Consider the following 25,863-nt stretch of genomic DNA (forward strand, 5'->3'; position numbering starts at 1 on the left):
AAAGGATCTTTAGTATATAACAGTAGGTAGAATTCTAACAGTTATGTTTTGTATTCTGTGTATCTGTACATAAAAAATAGATGCCTTTAATTGACTTCTTGCTAATGGACGGTTTTAGTTTTACATATTTGACATCAGAAAAATGTAAAAAGTAATCTGAAAAATCAGAAAATTTGATTTGAAAATGAAACCAATCCAAACAGGTGAGTGGGACCCTGAAAGGATGGCAAGGGAAGATGGGTCAGTGGGGTGAGTTTTTAAGTGTGTTAATGTATTATGAAGAAGCACATAAACTCAATGTATAGTTCTACTCTGAGATTGAAATCTCCTAGCTCTGGGTTTTTTCATAGACCCCAGTGTGGATATTAATCTTATGTGCTTTTGGGGCAGGTATACTAGGTCAGTAATAACCAATGCGTGCAGTCATTTGGGTTCTATCCCATTTCATTTTAAAATGTGTATTTTCTGGCTGAGAGTACACTTCATTCTGTACCATTGGCGTTATAGCATCTGATAAATCTGAAAAGACTGACTATTCTTGCTATATCATTAGTCTGCCCCAGCACTGCCTCTGCCTCCTACCACACTGTATATAACATTAAAGTAAACAAGTTACTTGGCAGGGGAATGATGGTAGCATTCATGAAGAGACTAGATAATTTGTATGGCCTTTTAAAAATACCTTCACAAGTAAAGAGCTTTGAGAGTCACATTTAATGCACATGGCTTTTAAAATGAATAAGTCTTAAACTGAACATTGCAGCTTGCATTTTTTTACTAAATTCTCCATTTGGTAATTGGATAAATGATTTACACATGCTGTAATTTTTATTTGATACTATGTTGTATAAGGCTAAACTTCATCTGATGAGCCATTTAATACCTCAGAACACCAATGCTTTAGAAAACAAACCAATTTAATCTATTTTTAACCTTCTCTTCCCCCCTTTTTATCAGGCGTCTTGGTGTTGAGTTGGGAAAATCTGCGGTGTACCAGGAAACCAATGGAGGTGAGTCAGTGTTACTGTGCTTGCAAGCCTGTCTCGCTACTACATTTAGAAATTAACTAGTGGTAAATCTGCTAACCAAACTTGTGTAATAAGAGACCAGGTAACAGAGAAACATAGGGAAAAGGACGATTTTGTGTTTTTAAGTCAGGAGATCATTCCTATTCCTGCCTCTGCTAAACTTCCTGTCTGACCTTAGGCAAGTCAATAAATTGGTCCATGCCTCAGTTTCCCCATCTATAAAAGACTGGGTGATCTCTCTACCAGTGCTTTTGTCTCAGTCTAGAGAGAATGCAAATTCAAAGAGTTACTCAAAGAGGGCCCTAGAAGTTGCATATGAATGGCCATACTAGGTGAGACCAATGGTCCATTTAGCCCAGGATCCTGTCTTCCCACAGTGGCCAATGCCAGGTGCCCCAGAGGGAATGAACAGAACAGGTAATGATCAAGTGATCCATCCCTTTCGCCCATTCCCAGCTTCTGGCAAATAGTCTAGGCGCTAGGAACACTTTAGAGCATGGTTTTGCATCCGTGCCCATCCTGGCTAATAGCCATTGATGGGCCTATCCTCCATGAACTTATCTAGTTCTTTTTTGAACCCCATTCAACTTTCTCTTATTTAAATGTATTTGGGCACCTGTCTTCAGCTGTCTGAGTGCTTTGTTGAAACAAATGTGTTTATTAGCCAAAAAAAGAGCTCAGTGGCCTAGCAGCAATTTAGCATTTCAGTTCTCTACTGCCATTTGCACAGAGGAGTAAGTAGAAACAGGAGGAATGATTGAAGTGGAAGTCTGTACAATGAGTTTCAAAACTTGCGAGGGACTCTGCCGGACAGTTACAAAAAGGATCCCATCTGAAGAATTCCTTACCTGTTAGGGAGCCTGGCCCAAACCAGGTTGAAATGGAGCAAGGACCACCCAGCTGACCTTAGTTGCCTTGTGGTGCATAGAATGATGTACAGTGTTATAAGTACCTCCAGTCCTAGGACAATAAATGTTTTCTATGTCAGCAATAAGATCTTGCAGCGTGTCTGGCTTGCTTATTTGCCACAACAGTGAGGAACGTTCAGCCAGTTTTGCACTGAACCGCCCCAAGAGGAGGTTATCGTCACTGGGTCCTGAGCAGTCAAAATATGGATATTTTAAGCTATTGGGATTTTAGTTGCTGCCCGTATACAGTTATAGAGCATTATCCATAACTCCTTGTGCGTTCAGGTTTTGCTCTTCTGTCTGTGCAGACTGCCATTGTAACTTATGGTGACTGATTCTTTCTGCATGAGTCTTGGCTCATGCTCGCTGTCTTTTGAGTTTACTGTGATACAACCTTTAAATTGGGACATTTGCTTCAGGGTACAGATTCATCCTTCATCACTGCACTGCAAATCATTTATCTCTTTGAGCTAAATCCCTTTAAGTTGGCACAATTGCCCAAATAATTGGACTTTAAATTTTGCAACCGGCTAAACCAGCCCCATCTTTCTCTCCCCTTCCCACCAACTTAAGCCTCTTATTTTATCATGAATGTATGGAAAAAGAGTGCTTGAAAAGTCTTCACACCCTAGTACTATTGTTCTGCCTTGCAGAGCTGGTTCACTAGTTGGCTTATTGTAACTTGAAATTTGAGAGGCAAGGGAGAGATGGTTTAAGTGGAGACTTTGATTTCTGACCTGAAACTCTCTCTCTCCCCAATTGGGGGAGAATGTCTGCTTACTTCAAAAGCCAAACAAAAGATGCAGTGCAGAATTCAAAGTATGTTATTGTGTACTAGCCTGTAAGTACAGCGCTGACCTCGCCCTAAGATACAGAAGGGCTTATTCCCCTGTTCATAAAATGCTATAGGCTGTTACATGTTGGATATTTCTTTGTTCACTGAGTGTGGTGTTGACAGCTATCATCAGCAAGAGAAAGGAAATAGAAAACCTCCGGACAGCTTTATGCTTCTTTGGAGGTGAAACAATCTATAGGAGTTGAGTAATTCTCTGCTTCTCCCCCACCCCCCATGTAAAGTTATTGCAGTTCAGCCTAATTCTTCCTCTGTTTGTAGTTACAATGGGATGTAATAAATATCTCAATGCTCCATCATGCAAACTCCTTGGTTCCTGAGAGCAGCCTTCTGGAAAATCCAGCCGGCTCACTTGTTTATGATCTGATATGTAAATTTTCTCTGTCTAGATAGGGTGGGTTTTAAAACTCCATTGCTTTATCTGACTCTTATTCCTAACCTGCTGGAAAAAGTTGCTATTAATGTGCTGCGTTATCTGCTTCATTCCCAAGCAGCAGCTTAGGGCTGACTATTTTCTGTCATCTTCAGAAACAAGAGTTGAAATAAAAGAATCTGTCCGGGGCCAAGATATCTTCATTATACAGACAATACCCAGGTAGGTGCTTTCTGGCTTAATTTAAATCTGTGATCATGAGGATCCTATCCACTGGAGTGTGCTTTGAATTTCCAGCTCAGTAGATTTGTTCTGAGGTTTCGTATCTACTTGCTACAATAATAGTGTGTTTTTACCAGTGCTGCTGCCTTGATGTCCGTTTCTGTTGGGAGGGTGGTGTTTCGCTGTCAAAATTCCAGTGGATCAGTTGATTGTACCACAATCAGCTGAGAAGATTTTCATCGGATAGGCTAAGTGTGCCTCTTCAAGCAACAACAAATAAAACTGCTGGCTGTGAATGAAAACTTGTCTGTTCTGTGCTATGTTGTCCTTGCAGACTCTCTTGCTCAGTGATTTTGATTGGCACTTCCATTTCAGGATGTATAATTTCCTCTGCCTTCCAATTACCGAGCAGCAGAGCTAGCAACAATAGGGGCTGTTGCTTTCATTACAGGTTGAATTTCTCTTTCCTTTCCTTTTGATTGTAATGATGTGAAACTGAATTAATGTTGAAGCTCTGTCTGCTTCCTGTACTTCCACACCACTGTACCATTCCATTCTGGCTCTTAGGTAGGCCTTAGAGTAGGGGTGGGCAAACTATGGCCCAGGGGCTGCATCCGGCCCTTCAGACATTTTAATCCGGCCCTCGAGCTCCTGCCAGGTTGTGGGGTTCAGGGCTTGCCCCTACTCTGCACGGCTCCCAGAAGCAGCAGAATGTCCCCCCCCCCATGGTTCCTATGCATAGGGGCAGCCAGGGGGCTCTGCATGCTGCCCCCACCCCAAGTGCCGCCCCCGGAGCTCCCATTGGCAGCTGATGGGAGCTGCAGGGGCGGTACCTGCGGACAGGGCCGTGCACAGAGCTGCCTGGCCGCGCCTCCGCTCCGTAGGAGCTGGTGGGTGGACATGCTGCTGCTTCCTGGAGCTGCTTGAGGTAAGTGCTGCCTGGAGCCTGCGCACCTTATCCCCTCCAGCGCCCCAACCCCCTGCCCAGCCCTGATCCCCCTCCTGCCCTCAGAACCCCTTGGTCTCACCCTCCTGCACCCGAGAGCCCACACTGCCAGCTGGAGCCCTTATTTCCCCCCCACCCCAACCCTCTGCCCCAGCCCAGAGCTCCCTCCCGCACACTGAACTCGTTTCTGACCCCCCCCCGAGCCTGCACCCCCAGCTGGTGCCCTCAACCCTTCCCACACACCAACCCCCAATTTCATGAGCAATTATGGCCTGCCATACAATTTCCATACCCAGATGTGGCCCTCGGGCCAAAGAGTTTGCCCACCCGTACTTTGGGCATTCCTCCTCAGGTGGGCCTACTTGTTCTCTAGGTTGGACTATACTGGCTTTGGGTTAGGAGGGCAAAGAAATGCTGTAAGTCCTGGTGGGCTTAGAAAACCATCCACTACCCTGAGAATCTTGCTTGATTCCGGTAGAATAGGTAGATAGTGAAGTGTCTCAAAGAGCTGAGTTTGAAGGTGTGCACTCATTGCTGGTTTCTTGCCAAGTGGTTAGTACAGTCAGTGAAAATCAGTGCTGGAGTATTAAAAACAGTAGTTGCAGCTAGATCTCATACTATTCTTAAAGATGCAAAATTACCAGAGGTGAATATTGCATTGTTATTGGCTAGCACAATGAAAAAACTCATGTGCTTTCAGGGCTTTGCCCCAGGTTGCACATTCTGTTGTTGCATTGCTCACCAGCACAAATTGATGGTGGAACATCTTATGAGCAGAAGCCTTTTCCAGTCTGCTCTGCAAACACAGTCCATATACTAAACAAGTCCAAACTCATCCCCTTCCTAAGGCTTGGCTTCATTAATAAAAATATCAATGACAACATAAGATCAGCTTGAATCTTTTTCCCAGGATTGGCTGCTCTGAGGGTTCCTTTCTCAAAACTATTCAGCCTCTACCTTAGATAGTCTATTCCCAGAGAAGCCATTTGCACATCACTTACATACCGATGAGGAAATGAGTCTCCTCCACGATTGATTAACCAGACCCATTATTTTTCCCTAGCAGGATCAAAACCTGGGGGTGTTTGGGCAAACACTGCTGATGATGTAAATCGGAGCCAGATGAGGGATTTTAGTCGGGGAAATGACAACTCAAAATTTGAGCAGGCAGTAACTTAGGAGAAAACACAAACATCTTACTAATTGTTGTCAACTTGTCAAGAATTTTGTCCTTCCCCAGACCTGACTTGATCATTCCTGTGTAAAAAAAAAAAAAAAACCTCTGCTCTTTTATCTTTGAATGAGTGTTGAAAGGGCTTGTCCTCCAGATGAGCAGCCATTGTGATGCAGACAGGGATCTTTATTCAGCTTCATGTGTGCTTCACTGCATTGCTTAGAGAGGACAAGCTGAAGGTTGTCTCCATTCTGCAGTAGATTTTAAGTCAGCCAAGCAGGAGTGTGAGGAGAGGAAGTGAATGAATTATTGTTTAGCAACTTCTCATCTTGACAGACTCCTCAGCAGCACAAAACTTGATATTAAAATATTGTTCAAATACTATGGAATCATGCTGTAAGTAGTAAAGATGGAAGAGGTGATAGTAAATTGAGATACCAGAAGCTAAGGTGAAGGTAGTGGGGTGTGACTGGAATGAGCTGCCAGGCTCCAGGAGTGTTGTTAAATGTTGCATAGTAGAATCTCTCTTCTGTTGAGCCATTTGTTTAGCCATGTCAGTGGGTGCTCTGCCCACCCTTGGAGCGCCTCCTTCTGGCTGCATCTGGGGATTAGCTCTGCCAGGCTGACACCCCTTTCTGCAGTTGTACTCTGTCACTCTGTGTTTTGTGCTTTTGGGACGCAACTTGTCCTGCTTCGTGGCTTGGCTCGCTGGCCAGGTCCCTGTAACTTTCCTTTCCAGGGCAGGCTGCATTCTCAAAGACTCTTGAGATCCATTGTCCCAGACAGGCTTCCCTTTCACTGCCCCTTAATGCTGCCACTTCTCCAGTGTCTGGCAGGGGAAGCCAGGCCTGCCGTTTACACTGCATTCCAGCCTAGGGACTCTGCACAGACCTTGACTGCTTGCTGTAATCTTGAGCCTTGCTGCTGTATCCCTGGGCTGCTTCCTACTTCGCCTTCTTTCACCCTGAGTGATTGCACCCTCTCTCTCTGCAGCCCCCTTTTCCTCTCAGCTATTGGGCTTTATACAGGCCCTCTTGTTCCTGTGCAGCTGAACATCCTCTTTATCGCTTCCTGATTCCTTCTCCAGGTGCAGTTAGTTGACCCACCGTAACCCCGTCAGGCCTTGTGTGGGATGGACACCCCATCACAAATCACTAGAATAAATAACTCTTTGTGAATTTCGCAAGGAAAGGTTGGAAAATCGCAAAGGCTCCAGACTGCAGGAATAGCGGTGAAAGATAAAATAGACTAAACAGGGAAACTGTTTAGTTGAAGAGAGGCCATTCAAGAGGAGGCGTGTAGGCTAAGGTGTAAGAGCTGAGTGCGTAAATATGATTTAGGGTGGTGATCAAAAAATCCAGGGGTAATACAGTTTGTTGAACAACTTTGGTGCAGGCCCTTAGGGAATAAGTAGTAGTGCAGCACTTCCTCCAGAAAGGAGGGATGGCATAGACATAAGGAGGCAAAGGTGACAAGCCACGTAAATGAGTTTATTGCTTTTGTGCAATCTACTAAATTATGTACTCACCCAGTAGTTTCTCTTCTCCTTCCTCAGTTCTGTTATGTTTATCATATATGGGGGGAGTTCCTGAAAAGAAGAACCTAGCCACTGTCATGGAAGCCTTCAAAATCAGTGGTACTCAACCCTCAACTGTGTGGGGTTTTTTTTTCTGTGATGTAAAAGTATAATTCAAGAGAAGGTGGCATAAAACATAAAGTTCCAAAGGGACCTGTAAACAGGTTTAAAAAAAAAAAGCCAGTAATGTAACACTGATAGCATCTTTCTCTCACCTCCCGGCCCCACTGACATGGCTATGCCACTGAAGGAAATAAATGGTTCTTTGTTAGTTTGCCATTCTGAGAGGCAGGGGGTTGTTTTATATAATTCTTGGCTGGGTGTTTCATAGCAAACAAAGCTTTCTTGTGTCTAAGTACCATTGTATATGCAGGCTGATGGAGCCAGCAGGCTAACAAACGCTCAGAATGTTCACGAAGAAACACAAATGGAGGTTCATTTCCAGAGGATGGGGGAAGTAATGAAGATAAAGAAATGGGTCTGGTTAGTTGTGTAACACTTGACAAGCAAGAAACAAATCAGAAGTTGAATGGAATGTCACTAGGACAACTCTTGGTCTCCGTGCTCTCAGGGACGGTACCCTGGTGTTCAGGGGGGAAGTGGAACTCAGTGTGGCCAGAATGCTGTGACTGGATGCAGGGCAGTAATCAGAAGCCTGAGACGCCTGCAGTGGCTTCTGTGGAGCTGCAGTAGACTTGTGGAAGACAAAACTTCATGAGTAGAGCCCTGCGCAGATACAAAAATGTGGATCTGCATCCTCCAGGATCAACCCACAATCCGCTAGCCGTCTTTTACCTGTGTCCACAGTAGCAAGCTGTCTCACAAGGGCTAGTGAGGGGGAGAGGAGGGAGCAAGTGGTGGGGTGGGGAGTGGGTCTTGCAGGGAAGAGGCAGCTTGAGGTTGGGGACCGGGGGTAAGGGGCAGCACAGGAGTGGGGTCTCAAGGAGAAGGAGCGGCATGGGGGTGAGGGGCTGGGGCATTGCGTGCTCCTGCTGCGGGGCTCACAAGCGACAGCACATGGCAGCAGCAGTGTGTGTTGCATCACAGTGGGGCTGCCTAAGAGCTGGCAGGATGGGACTGGGAGCATGGCCAGTGCTGCCAGGATGGGCCATGAGGGGGACACTGGTACTGCCCGAGGGTCCTGAGCTGCTGGACAGAAAGCAGTGGGACATCCCCAACTCTGACCTGCCGCCCAACTCCAGCCCCACTGGTTCTGCCGATGCTGCAGCCCAGACACCACTGGTGAGTAGAGCCCTGCGCAGTGGTATCTGCATCCTATCCACTATGTGCAAAAGTGGTCCATGGATATGACGTGGATATCTGCGGATTTGCAGGGCTCTATTCATGGGAGTCTCAGAGTTGAGGTTTTACCATGACATTCCTCTTGCCCAGCATAGCTGCAGTATGCAGGAGGTCAGACTAGATGATCATGATGGTCCCTTCTGACCCTAATGTGACAGCTGGCTCACTTAGCTTTACTTGTTAAGGCTCTGTCACTAAATAACTACACAACTGTTCTGTACCTCACAAAAGCAGGCATATATGGGGTGAAGATTGGTGACCTACTGCAGGACTGATTTATAACTTGAGAATTTGCCCATGATAACTGGTATAATAGGGTGGGTAAGGTGGTCTTTGTTCTGAGGATATTACTGGATTTTCCACCCTGTGGTGCATATATTTTCCACAAGGCTCTAAACTGTCTTTCAGTCCTGAGTAGCTCAGTCAAAGCTTATTGGCAGGACAGGATAGAATGTTTGAACAAGTCCACCGTATTCAGTTGAAAGCAACACAGTGCTAGAAAGTCTCCTCATCCAAACTGGACTCGAGGAAAGATTTGTGTCGTTAAAGCATAGCTGTCCAGTCAACATGGCAAAAGTTAGGCAAGATGATTCTTCTCACAGACCTCTGTCATCTGTGAATGTTTCGCATACTGTACACCACTTTTTCCATGGGTCTACTCAATAGAAGCTGTTGCTTGGGGGGGTTAGCACTGATAGGGTGATTTGATGCAGCCTGCCTCTCGTTTCCTGAAAACATGAGTAGCACAGCGATGCTGGCCTCCAAGCAAAATATCACGTCTGCACGGCTTGGAGCTGGGCAAGGGAGGGGAAGTCACTTGTTTCCTTAGAATGTTCAATGTAAATGTAAAATGTTCCATGATTCAGATCCTAACTTAACTATACAGGCTGCAAAGGTTGACATATTAGTTAAAAAGTCATTCCCTCCAAAATGTTCAGTGGGAAATGTTCATCGTTGCAAAAGTAATAGAATGCATCTTGTTTCTGGGCAGCGATGGGAGCAAGAGAAAAATCCCCAAAAGGATATATTACAACAGGGGTATTAGACTGGAGATAGAAAATCTGATCTGTAGAACTTGAGATTCAAGGTCTTGTTCCTTGCATGCATGTTAGTTCCTGTGCGTAGAGCCCCGCAAATGCGTGCATATCTGCTTAATATCCTCAGACCATTTTTGCAGATCGGATGCAGATACAACCATGCAGGTCTCTACTCACTGGTGGCGTCTGGCTTGGGCAGCCTGGGAGGCACAGCAGGTCGGGGCTGTCCAGCACCCGCTTGCCATGCTGCTTCCTGTCCAGCAGCTCAGGCCCCTCAGGCAGCGCTGGCTGCGTTCCCAGGCCCATCCCGCTGGCTCCTGGGCAGCAGGGCCCGCACCTGGCTGGCCCGGCGCCCCACCCCTCCTCTCCACTGTGATGTAACACGCACTGCTGCTGCCGTGTGCTGTCGCTCGTGAGACAAAGGGGCAGAACATGTGATGCCCCTGCCCCAGCCCTTGCACCGCCCCTTCTCCTCAAGACCCCGCCCCTGCGCTGCTCCTTACCCCCCATTCCCCACCCTTGCGCTGCCTCTTCCCTGCAAGACACCCCCCTCCCCCCCAGCCAGCCCTTGTGAGGTGTGAGACAGCTTGCTGCTGAGGGTAAGGATGTGGATACAGGTAAAAGTCAGATATCGGATCGTGGTTGATCCTGGCAGATGCAGATCCACATTTTTATATCTACACAGGGCTCTACCTATTTCCTTTAGTTCTTAGGAAGTAGCTTGTAATTATGATCCAGTTCTTACTGTGTATTCTGCTGGCACATTCTCTCTCTGGTGGAAAACTGGATATTATAGATACCAGGCTAGATGAGACCACCTTGATCATCTAGTCTGACTTCCTGTATAACGTAGACCAGGGGTAGGCAACCTATGGCACGGGTGCTGAAGGCGGCACACGAGCTGATTTTCAGTGGCACTCACGCTGTCTGGGTCCTGGCCACAGGTCCAGGGGGCTCTGCATTTTAATTTAATTTTAAATGAAGCTTCTTAAATGTTTTAAAAACCTTATTTACTTTACATACAACAATAGTTTAGTTATATATTATAGACTTATAGAAAGAGACCTTCTAAAAACGTTAATGTATTACTGGCGCACAAAACCTTAAATTAGAGTGAATAAATGGAGACTCGGCACACCACTTCTGAAAGGTTGCTGACCCCTGACATAGACCATAGAACTTCCCCGAAATAATATCTGTTTGAAATAGAGCATATATATTTTAAAAAAATCATGTTGGAGGGAGTTTGTTAAATATATGCTGTCAGAACTTGTGGCCTAATACCGGATCTCTCTTCTTTGAGAGTATCTCAAGAGGCACTGGTTCATGGGATCTATACACATTGCTGTGGCCAAAAGATCCAACTTCCTTATCATGGTCCTCTGTAATGCAGTTTGAGCCTTCAGAGCTTCCTGTTTCTTACAGTAAAGCTCATTTACATTTTCCCTCTAACAATGAGCAAAACAAAATACTAACATAGAGATCAATAAAGTATTAGAGAAAGATATCACTTTGATACTTTCTGGAAGAAACTTTTTCTTCCAGACAAAGTTACAGCAGGGTGTGTGGATCTAAGATAATTTGTTTCTATGTAAAACCAACTGCCACATGTAGAACAAATTCCCTCCTTTTAGGCACATTGACAAGCATTGAGTTACTATTTATGCTATGGAACTTAGTGGTATAATAACAATGAACTTCTGCGTAAGAGAGCTTGATCTGTTGTTAAAGTTGATTGAAGATCTATGGTTTTAGTATAGTTAACTCAACAAATGCCATGAGCAGAACCTCATTTTCTCTATAGCTGACAACCTGAGCGGTAAAAGGTGTGGAAGGCTGTAAACAAGAAAAAGGAAGGGCCTGACTGGGATGATGTTTAAAGCCCTGGCTGGGATGATTTAGTTGGGTTTGGTCCTGCTTTGAGCAGGGGGTTGGACTAGATGACCTCCTGAGGTCCCTTCCAACCCTGAGATTCTATGATAAGAGTTAAGTGTGGGAAGTGGTAGCTCTCAATTCGCCTTTGGTAGCTCAGTGGGCTACTGAGCTACAAGCAGGTCTGTTTAGCTTTATCAAATCACGTGACATTCATAGCAACAAAAATTGAGGGTTTGTCCAAAAAAGGCTCAGAGCAAATTACTTTTTGAACACTAAGCAAAGAAGCTAAAGACTGTGGGAGGGAATTGTTATCAGAGTTCTTCTACACTAATATTTGGAATGGTTTTCAAACCTCTCTTAGAGATGTGAACACTGCTGTAATGGAATTGTTGATAATGGCCTATGCACTGAAGACTTCCTGCGCCAGGAATATTATTGGGGTCATCCCTTACTTCCCCTATAGCAAACAAAGCAAAATGAGGAAGAGGGGCTCCATAGTCTGCAAACTGCTAGCTTCTATGCTGGCCAAAGCAGGTGAGTGTGTCGTGCAAGGAGGCAGCAGGAATTTTAGCCTCTATAACTTGTTCAACTACCATGCACCCCTGGGAATCAACTGCCCTTCCCTACCTCCCCCCTCACACTTGGGGACCTGTCCCCAAGTCCTCGGCCTACACTGGGGGAACTAACATTTCTTCAGCTGTCTTTTACAGTTGTATCTGGGGATGATCCACAAATATCCGACTAGGAATGCTGTATTGATCTGCCTATGCTATGCTCTTTCTGGTGCTGTGTTTTTTATAATAGTGTGGCTGGTTGTCAGTACCTGCTTCAAAGCTTTTTCTTCTACCAGCTTATCCATCTGTTAAAATGTGGCATACAATATATTGACATAGGGTAATTTAGAGACCATGAAATTTGGACACACACAGATCATATATTCCAGAAATTGTATCAGAGGATAGGAGAGGCTATTTGGTGATTCAATTTTCTTTGCGTTTTTAGGTTTAACACACATTATCACTATGGATCTTCATCAAAAGGAAATCCAAGGCTTCTTCAGCTTTCCAGTAGACAACTTAAGGGCATCCCCTTTCTTGCTTCAGTATATACAGGAAGAAGTAAGGTTACTCTAGTTTTATCTATACTTGTTTGCATTTAACCTGTACTTGACATGATATAGCATTGTTCATTCTGTTGCTTACACAAGAATTGTTTTGTTGGGCTAGACTGATGGTCAGTCTGTTCCTGTAGTCTGTCTCGGACCGAGAACAATACCAAATGCTTTCCAGGAAAATGTGAAATAGACCAAATTGTGCAATACTGTAGCAGGTTGGAAACTATTTCCTGATCAAAACGAGATAAGGCCATGCTCAGAACTATGAATTTCAGTGTTCTATCCAATTGTTTTCTTAGTGTCATTTGAGATACTATTCTTACTCATGCCTTTAATCAGTTTTAAATCCTATTAAGCTGTTTCTCTCACTGTGAAGTGGATGTTTTGGTGATCTGAATTATAGCTGGACTTTATGCGATACTGTTTCCAGCAGTGCTATGCAAAGGTGCGGATTTTATTTAGATATTCAGAAAGTATGATTTGGATCCTAGCAAAATCATGAGACTGCAAGAGTGATCTTTTTAGTAGAGTGCCCAGGATCTCTGGAACAGCACATTTAAATGCTGGAAGAATCAACTCATCCCTTCATTCAGATTCAATAGAGTACAGTGCATCTTCCATGTCTGGCCCTTTCCTTAAAAAGTGGGCTTGATCCCAGTTGTCTTTGGACAAAAAAATAAATCTCTTCCCATCTCTTCCCCCCCAGTTCTCCCAGCAGTATATGCTGTGAATCACTTGGCTTCTGCCCTCCATTTCAGGCTATGTCTGCACTGGAGCTGGAAGTGTAACTTCTATCTCTGGTAGATACACTCATGCTTGGTCTGATCAAGCTAGTGCACTTCTATTTCTAGTGCATCTGCTTGTGCTGGGACAGGCTTGCCAGCCCTAAGTATTCAAGCGGTTAGACTGTCTTGCCACTTGTGCCACCATGGCTACACTTCTGTCTTTAGCACGCTAGCTCGATCAGAGCTAGTGTAGGTATGTCTGCATCTGACCTAGGTGTACCCAAAGAAGTAGCTGTGTTTGGCAGTGTGCACTTTGTACAGTTGTTGAAGCCAATAAAGAAAGGTGGTGTAGAACTGCAAAATGTCTTTTTAGTAGCGAGTTCCATGACCTAATTGTATTGCATGAAGAATTCTGAGTATTAAGGTTTAATTTGAGTACTGTGTTCTATTCTGGGGCAGGTTATATACAAATGCCTGACTGCCCTTCTTTATATCACTGGGGTTAGCATGGAATTATCTCCTTTTATTAGTACGACAGCATGAGGTTCCCCAACTGTTGCACTTGACTGTAAAGATGTGTAGACAATTGTTGTTCACCCAAATTGTAATGAGTTAGGAACAAGTACTATACCTAGTACTAGACTCACTACTTATATGTTAGTAACATTTTTCTTTTTAATCCAGATTCCAGATTACAGAAATGCAGTTATTGTGGCCAAATCCCCTGATGCAGCGAAAAGGTAAATAGACTCTTCTTAGCTGTCTGGGTGTACATTTGATAAAACCTGCTGTGATCTGGTAGTATGGAGTGCATGTCGAAATGCAGAGTCCCCTAACTGAAACAATAAACTTGTCTGTCAAACTGTTTTGCTGTAAAATGCTGAATTCAAACTTAGTGTGGCCAACCTTTGAGGTGCAAGTGTCTGGATTGTCCACACAACTGACCCTTGCACTTGGTGGGGAAATGCCCAGATTTAGAGCTCCGAACAGCTGGCGTATTGAGCAGTTTCTATTTACTTGGGTATTAGAGAATGTCTGAGCTTCCCACACATTTAAGGAGTCATAGAGGCAGTACTGGGCACAGTCAGAATACACAGTCACACCTGTTGGCAATCTCCACATTAGCATTGGATAGAGGCATTAGGAGGAAGTGGCACCTAGCCCATGGCCCACACCATTGTACAGTGGTGGTTGCAGTAAGGGTCTATGTTTGAATCAGCAGGCCTGAGAAGGCAGTGGCAGTCAGCTTGTCATAGGGAGAGGATGCGGAGGAACACCAAGAACCTCCTGGTGATGGAATGGAGAGCTAGAGAAGAGGGGAGGTACTGGGCGTTGGGGTATTTGAAAAGGATGGGTTTGAAAAGGCAGTTCTTCCCTAGCACCAATCCTACACATTTTGATAGGAAGTGGAAGGAGCTTTTCTGGAAGTTGAGTGACACAGTGGTAGAGTCCTAAATTCCCCTGCTGATTGTAGGCAAGGATTAAACATATGTGATTAAAAAGTATACCAAGCCAGAGGGCCTTTCCAGAGGTGTTCTCATGTATCCCCCTAACCTATTCTGGTTTTCATGCAGGGCTCAGTCTTATGCCGAGAGACTGCGTCTGGGACTAGCAGTGATCCATGGAGAGGCTCAGTGTACGGAGCAGGACATGGATGATGGCCGCCACTCTCCCCCAACTGTCAAAAATGCCACTGTGCACTCTGGCCTAGAGCTTCCCTGTAAGATTAGCACTCTTTCTCCATTTAACTTTTGATCAATGGGGGAAGGGATGGTGATGGGAGCTCGCTGTCCGCTTCATTTTACTGATATAAACTGGGGGGTCAGGACTCCGGGGGTTTGCGAGCTGTCAGCCTCCACCCCTAACCCTGCTTTGCCTCCAGCATTTATAATGGTGTTTAAAATTATTTAAAAAAGTGTTTTTAATTTATAAGGGGGGTCGCACTTGCTATGTGAAAGGGATCACCAGTACAAAAGCTTGAGAACCACTGATATAAACTATACCAGTGCAACTTCTCATGTAGACAAGGTTGAAGTTAGATCTGAAGACCTTGTCTACGCTGTGGTCTTTGTCAAATCTCCCACTGTTACACTAGCCTCAGTGCAGCTTCAGCTGGCGTTAGTGCCAGGAGAATTTGACAAACATCAATGTAGAGACAGCATTTATTCATCAGGGAGTGGCAAAATTATTCCTGTTAATGAAATAAACTTGACTTCTAACCATCTTATTGAAATACCAAAGGGAAATTTGCAAGGAAATAGCCACAGAGCTGAGAGATTGTTGGGTGGGTAGGCCTTTTCTGCTTTTGCGTGCAGGTTTTTTGGGGTTTTTTTTGGGCTGCTGTCCTCTGAATGTGGAGGCTATGCCCTAGAACTACAGCAGCCTTTACAATAGTTAGTCTCATTTAGATATTGTTTCTGGGAGCATTCTAATGTGACTTGTTTGGTTGGTATGAATAAGGGTCTTTCTAAGAACTTTTGGAACTCAGACTGCTACCTTGTATGCTCTCTCTATCCTCACCCTTGTATTAGCTGGCAGCACAGTTTTATAATGTTGTTTTTTTAGGTCCAAAATCCTAAAAAACTGTTCTAAGGAACTATGCTGCTATCCTGCTAGCAACATCAGGATTCAAACAGTGGTAGCAGTACTGATAAGGAAAAAAATCCAACTGTTTCCCTTCCCTCTTAGCTGTCCAGCTACATGTTTTTGGGCCTTAAGGTTAGGGTTTAGAGTCATGGATGCATTGTGTATTTGTGAGACTAGAGCAAGGTGGCGGATGGGGAGGGAAGGGTGGGGGAAGGAGACATGGAATGTTGCTTTCTGCAGCTGAGGTACCTGTCCATCAAGCAGATTAGCTCAGTGATATCTGTCTCTGCAGAAGTTACCAGTAGCATAGATGGTCCAATGCTTGCAGAATGATAACGAACACATAACCAAGAGTGAGTGTTCCTCTCTTGTCCTTGATGTGATGTTTAGAGATCAACATCCTTCATGCATTAGCTAGTTACGATGCTGAGACAAAGTGGGTACAATGGAAATTGTCATCGTCACAAGTGTTAGTATAACAAGTGCACACTTAAAGGGCATATTGAAGCTAGCAGGAGTCTCTTCTTGGCTTCTGACAGCAAATGTTAGTCTATGATTTTTGTCCTCCTGCAAACATTTTTCCCTCCTGTTTCTAATGGGAACTGAAATTTAACATAGCTGCTTCGGCCTGTTTCCTCGATTCCGAGGTATGGGGGACTTTTTTTGCTCTTTAGTATAACTAGAGTATTACTCCTGAGGGAATTCTGTGCCTAAAAATTGTGCGCACAATATTTTAAAATTCTGCAAATTTTATTTGTCAATAAATGAATGTGGCTCCAGCATGGCAATGGGGAGCACAGGCCACTGGCTGCATTGAGGTGGGAGATCACCCTGAAGCCCCCACCTCCCTTGGTACAGGGACTTGGCAGTGAGTGTGCACATGATCCTGACACAGTGCAAGGTCTGGGTCTGCCCCAGAAACACCCCGGGACCCTGCCCCTCTGCACCAGGTATGGGTGGGCAGGCTCATCCCAGCAGGATCCAAGTGTGGAGGGGCTTAGTGTGGGGAGATCCAGGTGTGGGGTGAGAGGTTTCTGTGTGGGGCAATCTGGGTGCAGGCGCTTCAGTGGAAGATCTGGATGCACCGAGGCTCGTCGTGGGGTTCCGGGTGCAGGGGCATTGGGACGCTGCAGGGGATCTAGGTGAAGGTAGTTGGGGCTCAAGGGTGGGGGGGGAGGGCTGGGTATGGGGAGATGGGGCTCAGCAGGGGGTTCTGGGTGTGAGTGGTCTAGTGTGGGGGGTCCTGGTGCTGAGGGGAGTGGGGCTTGATGGGATGGGGGTCCAGGTGCAGCTGGTTGGGGATCAGTGGGGTGGTGGTCTGGGTGTGGGCAGCTTGTTGGAGGGGTCCGGGTATAGTGCTTGTCAGGGTGAGAGCTCAATGGGCCTGCTTAATGTGGGAGCCCCAGCTACTGCTGAGGAGATGCCACATGCTGGGCTCCCACTTCCACCTGTGATGCCCCTATCCCCTTTTCTTCTCCATCCCCTTCCCCTCGAATAGAAAACAGGAAGGCTTCCAGCACACAGACGGGAAGCACGACTGGCACAGGACCCAAGAGGCAGCGTTCAGCTGCAGAGTCAGCTGTGCAGGGACACAGACAACCTCTGTCAACTGGGCAGCTCTCCGCTTGCGGAATGAGGGGGGGCAGTGGCATGTGACCCTGTGTGCCCCCTAAAAAATTGCGCTCATGGTCCCTTTGCTTCCCTACTGTTTTCTGCAGGGAAACATAGGAAATCTGGGGTGGGAGTGGCAGGGGGGTGTTATGCGGGTGCGCAGAATCGCCCCGGGGTAGAGCATGTAGATCTTGCGTCAAGGCTTACGTTGATGGTGATTGAAGATTTTAAATGTAGAAGAGATTCTTTATCAGATAATAAGTCCTCAACTACGTTATGGGCTGTTGTAAACAGGACTGTGGTCAGTTGTTCACCATGTTCACTGAAGGTAGGACAGGGTGTAATCCGCAGCAAGGGAGATTTAGGTTAGATATTAAGAAAAAATGTCTAACTATAAGGGTAGTTAAGCTCTGGAATAGGTTACCAGGGGAGATTGTGGAATCCCCCTCATTGGAGGTTTTTGGGATCAGGTTGGACAAACACCTGTCAGGGTTGGTTTAGGTTTACTTGATCTTGTCTCAGTGCAGGGGGCTGGACTTGATGACCTCCCCAGGTCCCTTTCAGGCCTACATTTGTGATTCCATAACAGATTTAAGGTAGATCAGATTTGAGGCTTAAATTGAGTCCTCCTTAATGGTAGCCAGCACATAGGTTTGTCCAATCCAGTGTAGTTATGGTTTCAGGGGAGAAATGCTTTCAGTCCACTGTTCTCGAGACATGAGCTCAGCTGGTGTCTCTCACCTTCCTCCTTATTTATCCATCCTAGAAATGTGATGCCTGACTAATTACCTTGCATTCTGCAGTGTCTGAAACACAAATGTAAAACAATCAAATTATGCTACTCTGAAGTTAACTAATAAGGGGAAAAACAGGGTAAATTTCTGGGGTGAGCCTTGCTCCTTGCCAGTAGTGCTTCTATGTAAATTATTTGTTGATTCTCTGCAGCCTTTGAGTCTTACTTGCTACCTGGTTTTGAGCAAGTGCTGGGCTCTGTTACCTAGGCTACAAAACAACAAAGAAGTATCTGTTTCAAGAAAAATCCATAAAGTCTGTAATTTGTAGCGAGTACCATGTATTTGCTCTTCACTGTGCTAAAATTAAAGTGCAGTTGAGGTTAGGAAAAGTGGCATTGTGGGGTCCTGTATCGATCCTCTGGCTCTTCCTGATCCAATTAGTTCTGTTTACAAGTCCAGAGGTTTTTCCAAAATGCCACTTCAGCAAAACCCTTAGGGTCTGAGTAAGGCTGGATTTTTTTTTTCTTCCTCTTGCACCAGTAACAAAAATAACCAGACGTGGAAGTTTCCTGGTAGTTTTGATGGTGAAGCAGAATAGACTCCAAGTAGTTCTCCTACAGCGTTCTAAAACACAGCATACACTACTAACATAGAACTTGGGTTCCCTTGAACCAAAAGGGTCAGAAAATTTCCTTAGTTGCCAAAGGAGGGAGCAAAGTCTCCAGAATTACACCCTTGATTCTGTAGAAGCCCCTCTGGATATAAGGTAGGCACTAGAAAGTTGGGGTCTTCCTGGGAAGGAGCCGCCCACCTGGACATACGCTCCTTTCTGTAGAGTGTGGATTTCCCACCAGAAATCGGTGCAGAACTTCCAGTTTTGTGAGCTAGAGTGGCAGTTGATCAGACAGAAAGGTGTCTGTCCAAGGCTATATCTACACTGCAGCTGGGAAGTGCAATGCCCAGCTCCGGTAGACGTACATGAACTAGTGTGATAAAGCTAGTGCTCTAAAAATAGCAGTGTGGTCACTGCAGCTCAGACTAGCCACGCAAGTACAACCCTGTCTGAGATACTTGATATGTAGTTGGGGCTAGCCCAAGCTGCTGCCTTTGCCTCCCCAGTCATGCTGCTGTTTTTAGTGTGTGAGCTTGAACAGAGCTAGTGTGTGAATGTCTGCCCAAGCTGGGAATTACGCCTCTCAGCTGCAGTGTAGATGTGACCTAAGTGGGAGTAGGAATCAGACCTACATGGAGATGGATGGCCTTCTGCAAAGATAACTATGGTCCATGCAGTTGTGGGTGGGCTTCCTAGTGGGTCAGTTGTCCTTAGCCACATTCTACTCTTGGCCCAAACACCAGCTCCTATGGGATTGTTTGCCTTTAATTCCTGGGCTCTGCTCCTTGTTCATGTTTTACCCTCCTGCCAGAGAGCATCGTAGGACCCACTGTCTGTTTGACTCAGCGACACATGGGAAAGTTATATTGTATTAAAGTGCCATAGTTGGACACTTTTGGCTGCACTTCTTAAACTGCTGTGCTAAAAATTCAGAAAACCAGAAATCTTTGAGCCTTAATACAGGACATCCCTATAAAGCTGTTCTGTGTTGTATTTGTAGCTGTTTATGGAGCCTTTGTGGTCAAGCTTGCAGCTGACTATGTTGTGCTTTAACAAATGCACACAAGTTTGTGCTTGCCGACTCTCCTTTCTGAAAATGTGTGTAACATGTTAAATCGTTCATGTAGCCTTTTGGCTTGCTACCAGATGTATGTAAGCAATATGCCACTCAAACCAATAACCAAACAGGCTGTCATAAGCAAAGGCTGAGTGAACTCGTGGGGCTTTTTCCTCTTCTGTATTTAGAATGGGGGCATAAAAAAAATCTGTACTTATCTAGATGCATCACTTTGCATAACTATTTGTTGCTGGTTCTTCTGTTGTCCTGTTGTAAATACAGCATTATTTTACTTGGTGAATGTAAGTTTAACACACACAAACTCTGATAACTTTTTGTTGCCTTTGAACTGAAGCCACCACAATATTCCTTAAAAAGTATTGGCCACTAAATGAGAACAGCAAGTTTGAGCACAGGTTAATGCCATTTCCTTATGCCAGATGAAATGATTTTTTTAACTCTTAATGAAGTGTGATAATTGTATCCAGCACTTAAATCAGAGGAATAAGCCTTTACAAAGATTAGGGCTTTTTGCTGAGCAATTGGGTTTTTCCACATATTCTCTGAAACGTTTTTCATGTTCCTATTTATAAAAATGACTACTCTTCATTTGGTGTCTGACTCTCTTAAAAAAATATATGCTAGAAACGCTAAAATCAGCTTCCTTACTCTTCAGAAGCAGTTGCAGTCCTTGGACCAGACTTTGATCTTGGTTACATCCCTGTAAATATAATTAATTAGAGTGACTCTGGGCTTATACCAGAGTAACTGATATCCAGGTCTGACCTCCTACTTTTAACTTTGTTTGCCTCTTTCAACTACATAGTAACAAAGGTTTTATACCTGGGAGGAAAATGTTGACTTACTATTTAGAGCAATTTTTCAAGCCACCATCTCCCAGCAGTTCTGACTTGTAAATGTCACTAGGACTGAGGTTTTTGGAGAGGGAGAAACTGACCACAATGACTTCGGCATGTGTTTTACCTCACATTGGAGCAATCGAAGTTCTTTTGAGATTTGATGTGGTTATGGGTGGATATTGGCTTGCAATTTTTTTTTCTTTTCTTTACAGAGATAATTGATCAAGAAAAAGGGAGAACAGCTCTTTAGGAATCGGGTAGGTCTACATCAGGGGTAGGCAACCAATGGCATGCGTGCCGAAGGCGGCACATGAGCTGATTTTCAGTGGCACTCACACTGCCCGGATCCAGGCCCTGGTCCTGCCTGGGGGCTCTGCATTTTAATTTAATTTTTAAATGAAGTTTCTTAAACATTTTAAAAACCTTATTTACTTTACGTACAATAGTTATATAATATAGACTCCTAGAAAGAGACCTTCTAAAAACATTAAAATATATTACTGGCACGTGAAACCTTAAATTAGAGTGAATAAATGAAGACTCGGCACACCACTTCTGAAAGGTTGCTGACCCCTGGTCTACATGCTGCCTACCCTACTTTACAAAGGAAAAAAAAAAGGCTTAAATATAGCACTTAAATATAGAGAAGGAAGGAAGGACACTAATTGCTGCTAATATTGGTAGCTGACTGTCAAAACTCTGACCATAGTGTGAAGATTAAATTACTGGTAAGGAATACTTCATTTGTTATGCAATGCAAAGGTGCAAACTCCAGATGAAGAGTTACATGTTTGCTAGTAAAATAGTGCTGAATTTCAACTCTAAGATCCATTCACCATCCTTCTGAACGGAATTCTCCCTGGCCTGTCTGCTGTAAGCAGAACCCTGGTCATCTGTGGAATGTATGTTAAGGTTGGGACAGGAGTCAGATGTAATCCTTTGGACATTTGATAACTCAGTCCTTCCTACCAAGAATTTTATTATCTAAACTAGATTAATAATTAATCAAAACTGGTAGGTAGGGCCTGCAGCTGAAATATTTTAGCCTGCTTATCTCTTGTGAAGTTTAATCCTGGTTTATTAAAAGTACCCTTCCTCCTGCCCTCCCCTTTACATGAGAACTGTTTTTTTCCCTTTACACTCATGTGTCTCTATGTATTGGCAAGCAAGCTGTAGAAAACAGTTCTAGAGCGACTGTGGAATCTCTGCTTCAAGGAGCACTTCAGTTAGGACTCAAGCTAGCTGCCTAACTGAGACGTTAAACTAAAATTCAGCACTGACCGACTTATTCTGTTCAAAACATAATTCTTTGGCTTTTTAAAATTTGAGTAAGGTTTAAAGGAAAATGAGCCCTTTACATATGATTCATTACACTGCGCTGTTTTATATGCTTCATGTGGTAGCCGTATACATTTGAAACTGTGGTCCCCACAAATCACATTTATCGTACACCTAAATCTGCCTCACCTATACTCTGCCACATATCCACCTCTGCCAAAGCTACTAACATTCCGAACTACAGAGTATCTTACACATCATTTTAAGAGTATTCTATTAGTCTGTGCAAGACGGGTATTTTCAGTCAGTTTAAGGTGAGATATCCTGATCCAGTATGACTAAGGGCTTGGCTACACTTACAAATTTGCAGCGCTGCAGCAGGGTGTGAAAACACACCCTCTCCAGCGCTGCAAATTGCGGCGCTGGAAAGCGCCAGTGTGGTCAAAGCCCCAGCGCTGGGAGCGCGGCTCCCAACGCTGTCCGTTATTCCCCACAGGGAGGTGGAGTACGGACAGCGCTGGGAGAGCTCTCTCCCAGCGCTGGCGCTTTGACTACACTTAGCGCTTCAAAGCGCTACCGCGGCAGCGCTTTGAAGTGCTAAGTGTAGCCACAGCCTAAAAGTGATTTCCTTACTATTAGCTTAAAATCCCTTTTTTTGGTAATAGGATAAGGCTTTTCTTTCTGCCCTGGTAGAATGCTGGGTATTAGACGAGTGCATACATTTTGTAACAATATATTCAAAAAAATTATTTTTTAGGTGTCTGAAAGTTCTTAACTCCTCTGAAGCCTGTATAGTGGAATCATAGTAATTGAAGCACCTATCTTTACAGTGGGAGGCTATGAAAAAGTATCAGTGACATTTTATTTTAAAATACTCCAATCCTCTCAATCATTTCTACAGGAATTTATGTAAAAGGTGTCGCATATGTAGAATTTTAAATGGGGTAATATGAATGTTTTCATGATGGGCTTGCATGGGCTGATATGTATCACTTCCTTACTACTGCATTTGAGCAATGATTCATGCCATTTAAATGCATTCACCAGATTCATGCAATGTACATTTCATACCCTTAGAGATCCTCTTTATGTCATACACATGCCCTGAGACTTTTGTGTTATAAATCAAAATGTTCATTGTCAGGGGAGGAATTTCTTAAATGTACTTGGCTCAAGGGCGGCCAATCCTTGCCCAGGTGAGGGATTTATTAACAACTTGCCAGCAGTCTGAGGGCCACATCCAGTTTGTGGAGCAGATGGCTGTCTGACTTGTCTTTAAATCCAAAGTAGAAGTGCAAAGTAGACAGTACTTATATTGACACTGCTTGCCTCAAGGTGGAGCGTTTCCTGTTGGTACATGTAGTTTCTGTATGCCACAGATCCATATGAAAGTACAGCTCTTTGAAGTGTGGGTGGGTGGGTGGGTGGGTGGGTGGGGCGGGGAGGCGGAGAGGGATTGGCACCTTCTTACTCAACAGATCTGATCCTTTTATATGTCATCTACAAAATTTAGTAATAAGTGTATTTACTGCTTTTTACTCCTGTGTTGGGTTTGTAGTGCTAAGATTGAGCTGGATTCTATTTGTCCTTCTTTTGAACACTAATTACAAAATTCCAGTCACCTATGCTACTGAAAGCAGTGAACATATGCAGGGCTGTCTTTAGGATTTATGGGGCCCTATGCAGTATTATTAAACTGGTGCCCCTATGCCCGACGGCAGCCCAGGCTCGCATGAGTTTAAGGGTGGTCTTTTGAAGGATTTATTTAAAAAAGTCTGAATATCCAAGCATTTAAGGCTAAAGATGAATACTCAGATTGTGCATCTAAAAATCTATGCAAGGATTTTTTTAGAGATGTGATTTTATAATCTTCAGCAACACACTGACATATTTTTAAAGCAAATTTTAACATGTTCTGAGTAAATATTACAGTAATGCACAACTGTTTTTTGTCAGTAAATTCAGAAACTGACAGTATATACCTGGGGGTTGGCAAATGCCTGTTAAATGGCTTCATTACCACTTGAATGGCTCTTTAACAGTTTTAATGTTGTGCTAATAGGTCTGGGGGGCTGGAAGCCTTTTTCACTTTTAAGTACTAGATCTGCCTCAGTAGAAGACTCACCGGGCTGCAGCAGTCAGCTGTGGTGGGAGCCTGCAGGAGGGGTAGAACAGGGATAGGAAGAGGTGGAAGGATGGACACTAAGACCCAGAGGTGCCCATCAACTTCATGAAAAAGCTCGTACAGATACAGACAGACATCATCTTCCTTTCCAAATGCAAACAGATGGACATCATACCAAAAGGACTAAAGGTAAAAAATCCATTACAATCTACATATCACACAGACTATGCTGACAGATTGTGCCACACACTCTCAAAGAAACTGCGAAACCACCTGATCAACATCCTATACAGCAAACAGGGGAAGATTAAGACTGAACTCTCTAAACTAGATATTCTGATAAAAAACCAACCTTCTACACAAACTTCCTCATGGACAAACTTTACAAAAACTAGACAAGCCATTTACAACACAAACTTTTCTTCTCTACAAAGGAAAAAGGACACTAAACTGTCTAAACTGCTACATGGCACAAGGAGCCACAACAGTAGCTCCCTTAACCCACCCAACAATATTGTTAATCTTTCCTGCTATTCTCTTAGCCCAGCAGAAGAATCTGTCCTATCTCGGGGACTCTCCTTTTGTCCTTCCAGATCCACGAATATGATACAGTTCTGCGGTGACCTAGAATCCTACTTTCGCCGTCTCCGACTCAAAGAATACTTCCAACACACCTCTGAACTACATACTAACCCACAGAATCCTTCCTACCAACGCTATAATAAAAAGGATTCTGCATGGACTCCTCCTGAGGGTCGAAACAACAGACTGGACTTCTACATAGATTGCTTCCGTCACCGTGCACGGGCTGAAATTGTGGAAAAGCAACATCACTTACCCCACAACCTAAGCCGTGCTGAACACAACGCCATCAACAGCCTCAAGAACAACTCTGACATCATAATCAAACAGGCTGACAAAGGAGGTGCTGTCGTCATCATGAATAGGTCGGAATATGAACAAGAGGCTGCCAGGCAGCTCTCTAACTCCACATTCTACAAGCCATTACCCTCTGATCCCACTAATGATTACCAAAAGAAACTACACCATCTGCTCAAAAAACTCCCTGAGAAAGCACAGGAACAGATCTATTCAGACACATGCCCAGAACCCCGACCAGGTGTATTCTATTTGCTACCCAAGATCCATAAACCTGGAAATCCTGGACGCCCCATCATTTCAAGCATTGGCACTTTAACAGCAGGATTGTCTGGCTATGTGGACTCTCTCCTCCGGCCCTATGCTACCAGCACTCCCAGCTATCTTCGAGACACCACTGACTTCCTGAGGAAACTACAATCCATCGGTGATCTTCCAGAAAACACCATTCTGGCCACTATGGACGTGGAAGCCCTCTACACTAACATTCCACACAAAGATGGACTACAAGCCATCAGGAACAGTATCCCCGATAATATCACGGCTAACCTGGTGGCTGAACTTTGTGACTTTGTCCTCACCCACAACTATTTCACATTTGGGGACAATATATATCTTCAAGTCAGTGGCACTGCTATGGGTACCCGCATGGCCCCTCAGTATGCCAACATCTTTATGGCTGACTTAGAACAACGCTTCCTTAGCTCTTGTTCCCTAACGCCCCTACTCTACTTGCGCTACATTGATGACATCTTCATCATCTGGACTCATGGAAAAGAAACCCTCGAGGAATTCCACCGTGATTTTAACAATTTCCATCCCACCATCAACCTCAGCCTAGACCAATCCACACAAGCGGTCCATTTCCTAGACACTACTGTGCTAATAAACGATGGTCACATAAATACCACCCTATACCGGAAACCCACTGACCGCTATACTTACCTACATGCCTCCAGCTTCCATCCCGGACACACCACACGATCC

At 44.4% G+C, this 25,863-nt stretch overlaps 1 protein-coding gene across 8 annotated transcripts in view; it reads left to right on the forward strand.

The window, feature by feature from the left end:
• The window catches only part of PRPSAP1 (phosphoribosyl pyrophosphate synthetase associated protein 1), a 48,461-nt gene that overhangs the window by 14,745 nt on the left and 7,853 nt on the right, over positions 1 to 25,863 (forward strand). For 5 of the 8 annotated variants that reach the window (XM_044982340.1, XM_044982342.1, XM_044982341.1 and 2 more), the window contains 6 exons: positions 958 to 1,010; positions 3,318 to 3,384; positions 11,656 to 11,828; positions 12,297 to 12,412; positions 13,818 to 13,873; positions 14,708 to 14,853. In XM_044982340.1, the coding sequence (XP_044838275.1) occupies positions 958 to 1,010; positions 3,318 to 3,384; positions 11,656 to 11,828; positions 12,297 to 12,412; positions 13,818 to 13,873; positions 14,708 to 14,853 (611 nt within the window). Of the gene's footprint in view, positions 1 to 957; positions 1,011 to 3,317; positions 3,385 to 5,741; positions 5,901 to 8,163; positions 8,323 to 9,946; positions 10,019 to 11,655; positions 11,829 to 12,296; positions 12,413 to 13,817; positions 13,874 to 14,707; positions 14,854 to 25,863 lie in introns of those variants that run through there. The other 3 variants (XM_044982343.1, XM_044982345.1, XM_044982346.1) reach the window with 3 other exon arrangements.

This window comes from Mauremys mutica, chromosome 12 (assembly GCF_020497125.1).
Source record: "Mauremys mutica isolate MM-2020 ecotype Southern chromosome 12, ASM2049712v1, whole genome shotgun sequence".
Lineage (NCBI taxonomy): Eukaryota > Metazoa > Chordata > Testudines > Geoemydidae > Mauremys > Mauremys mutica.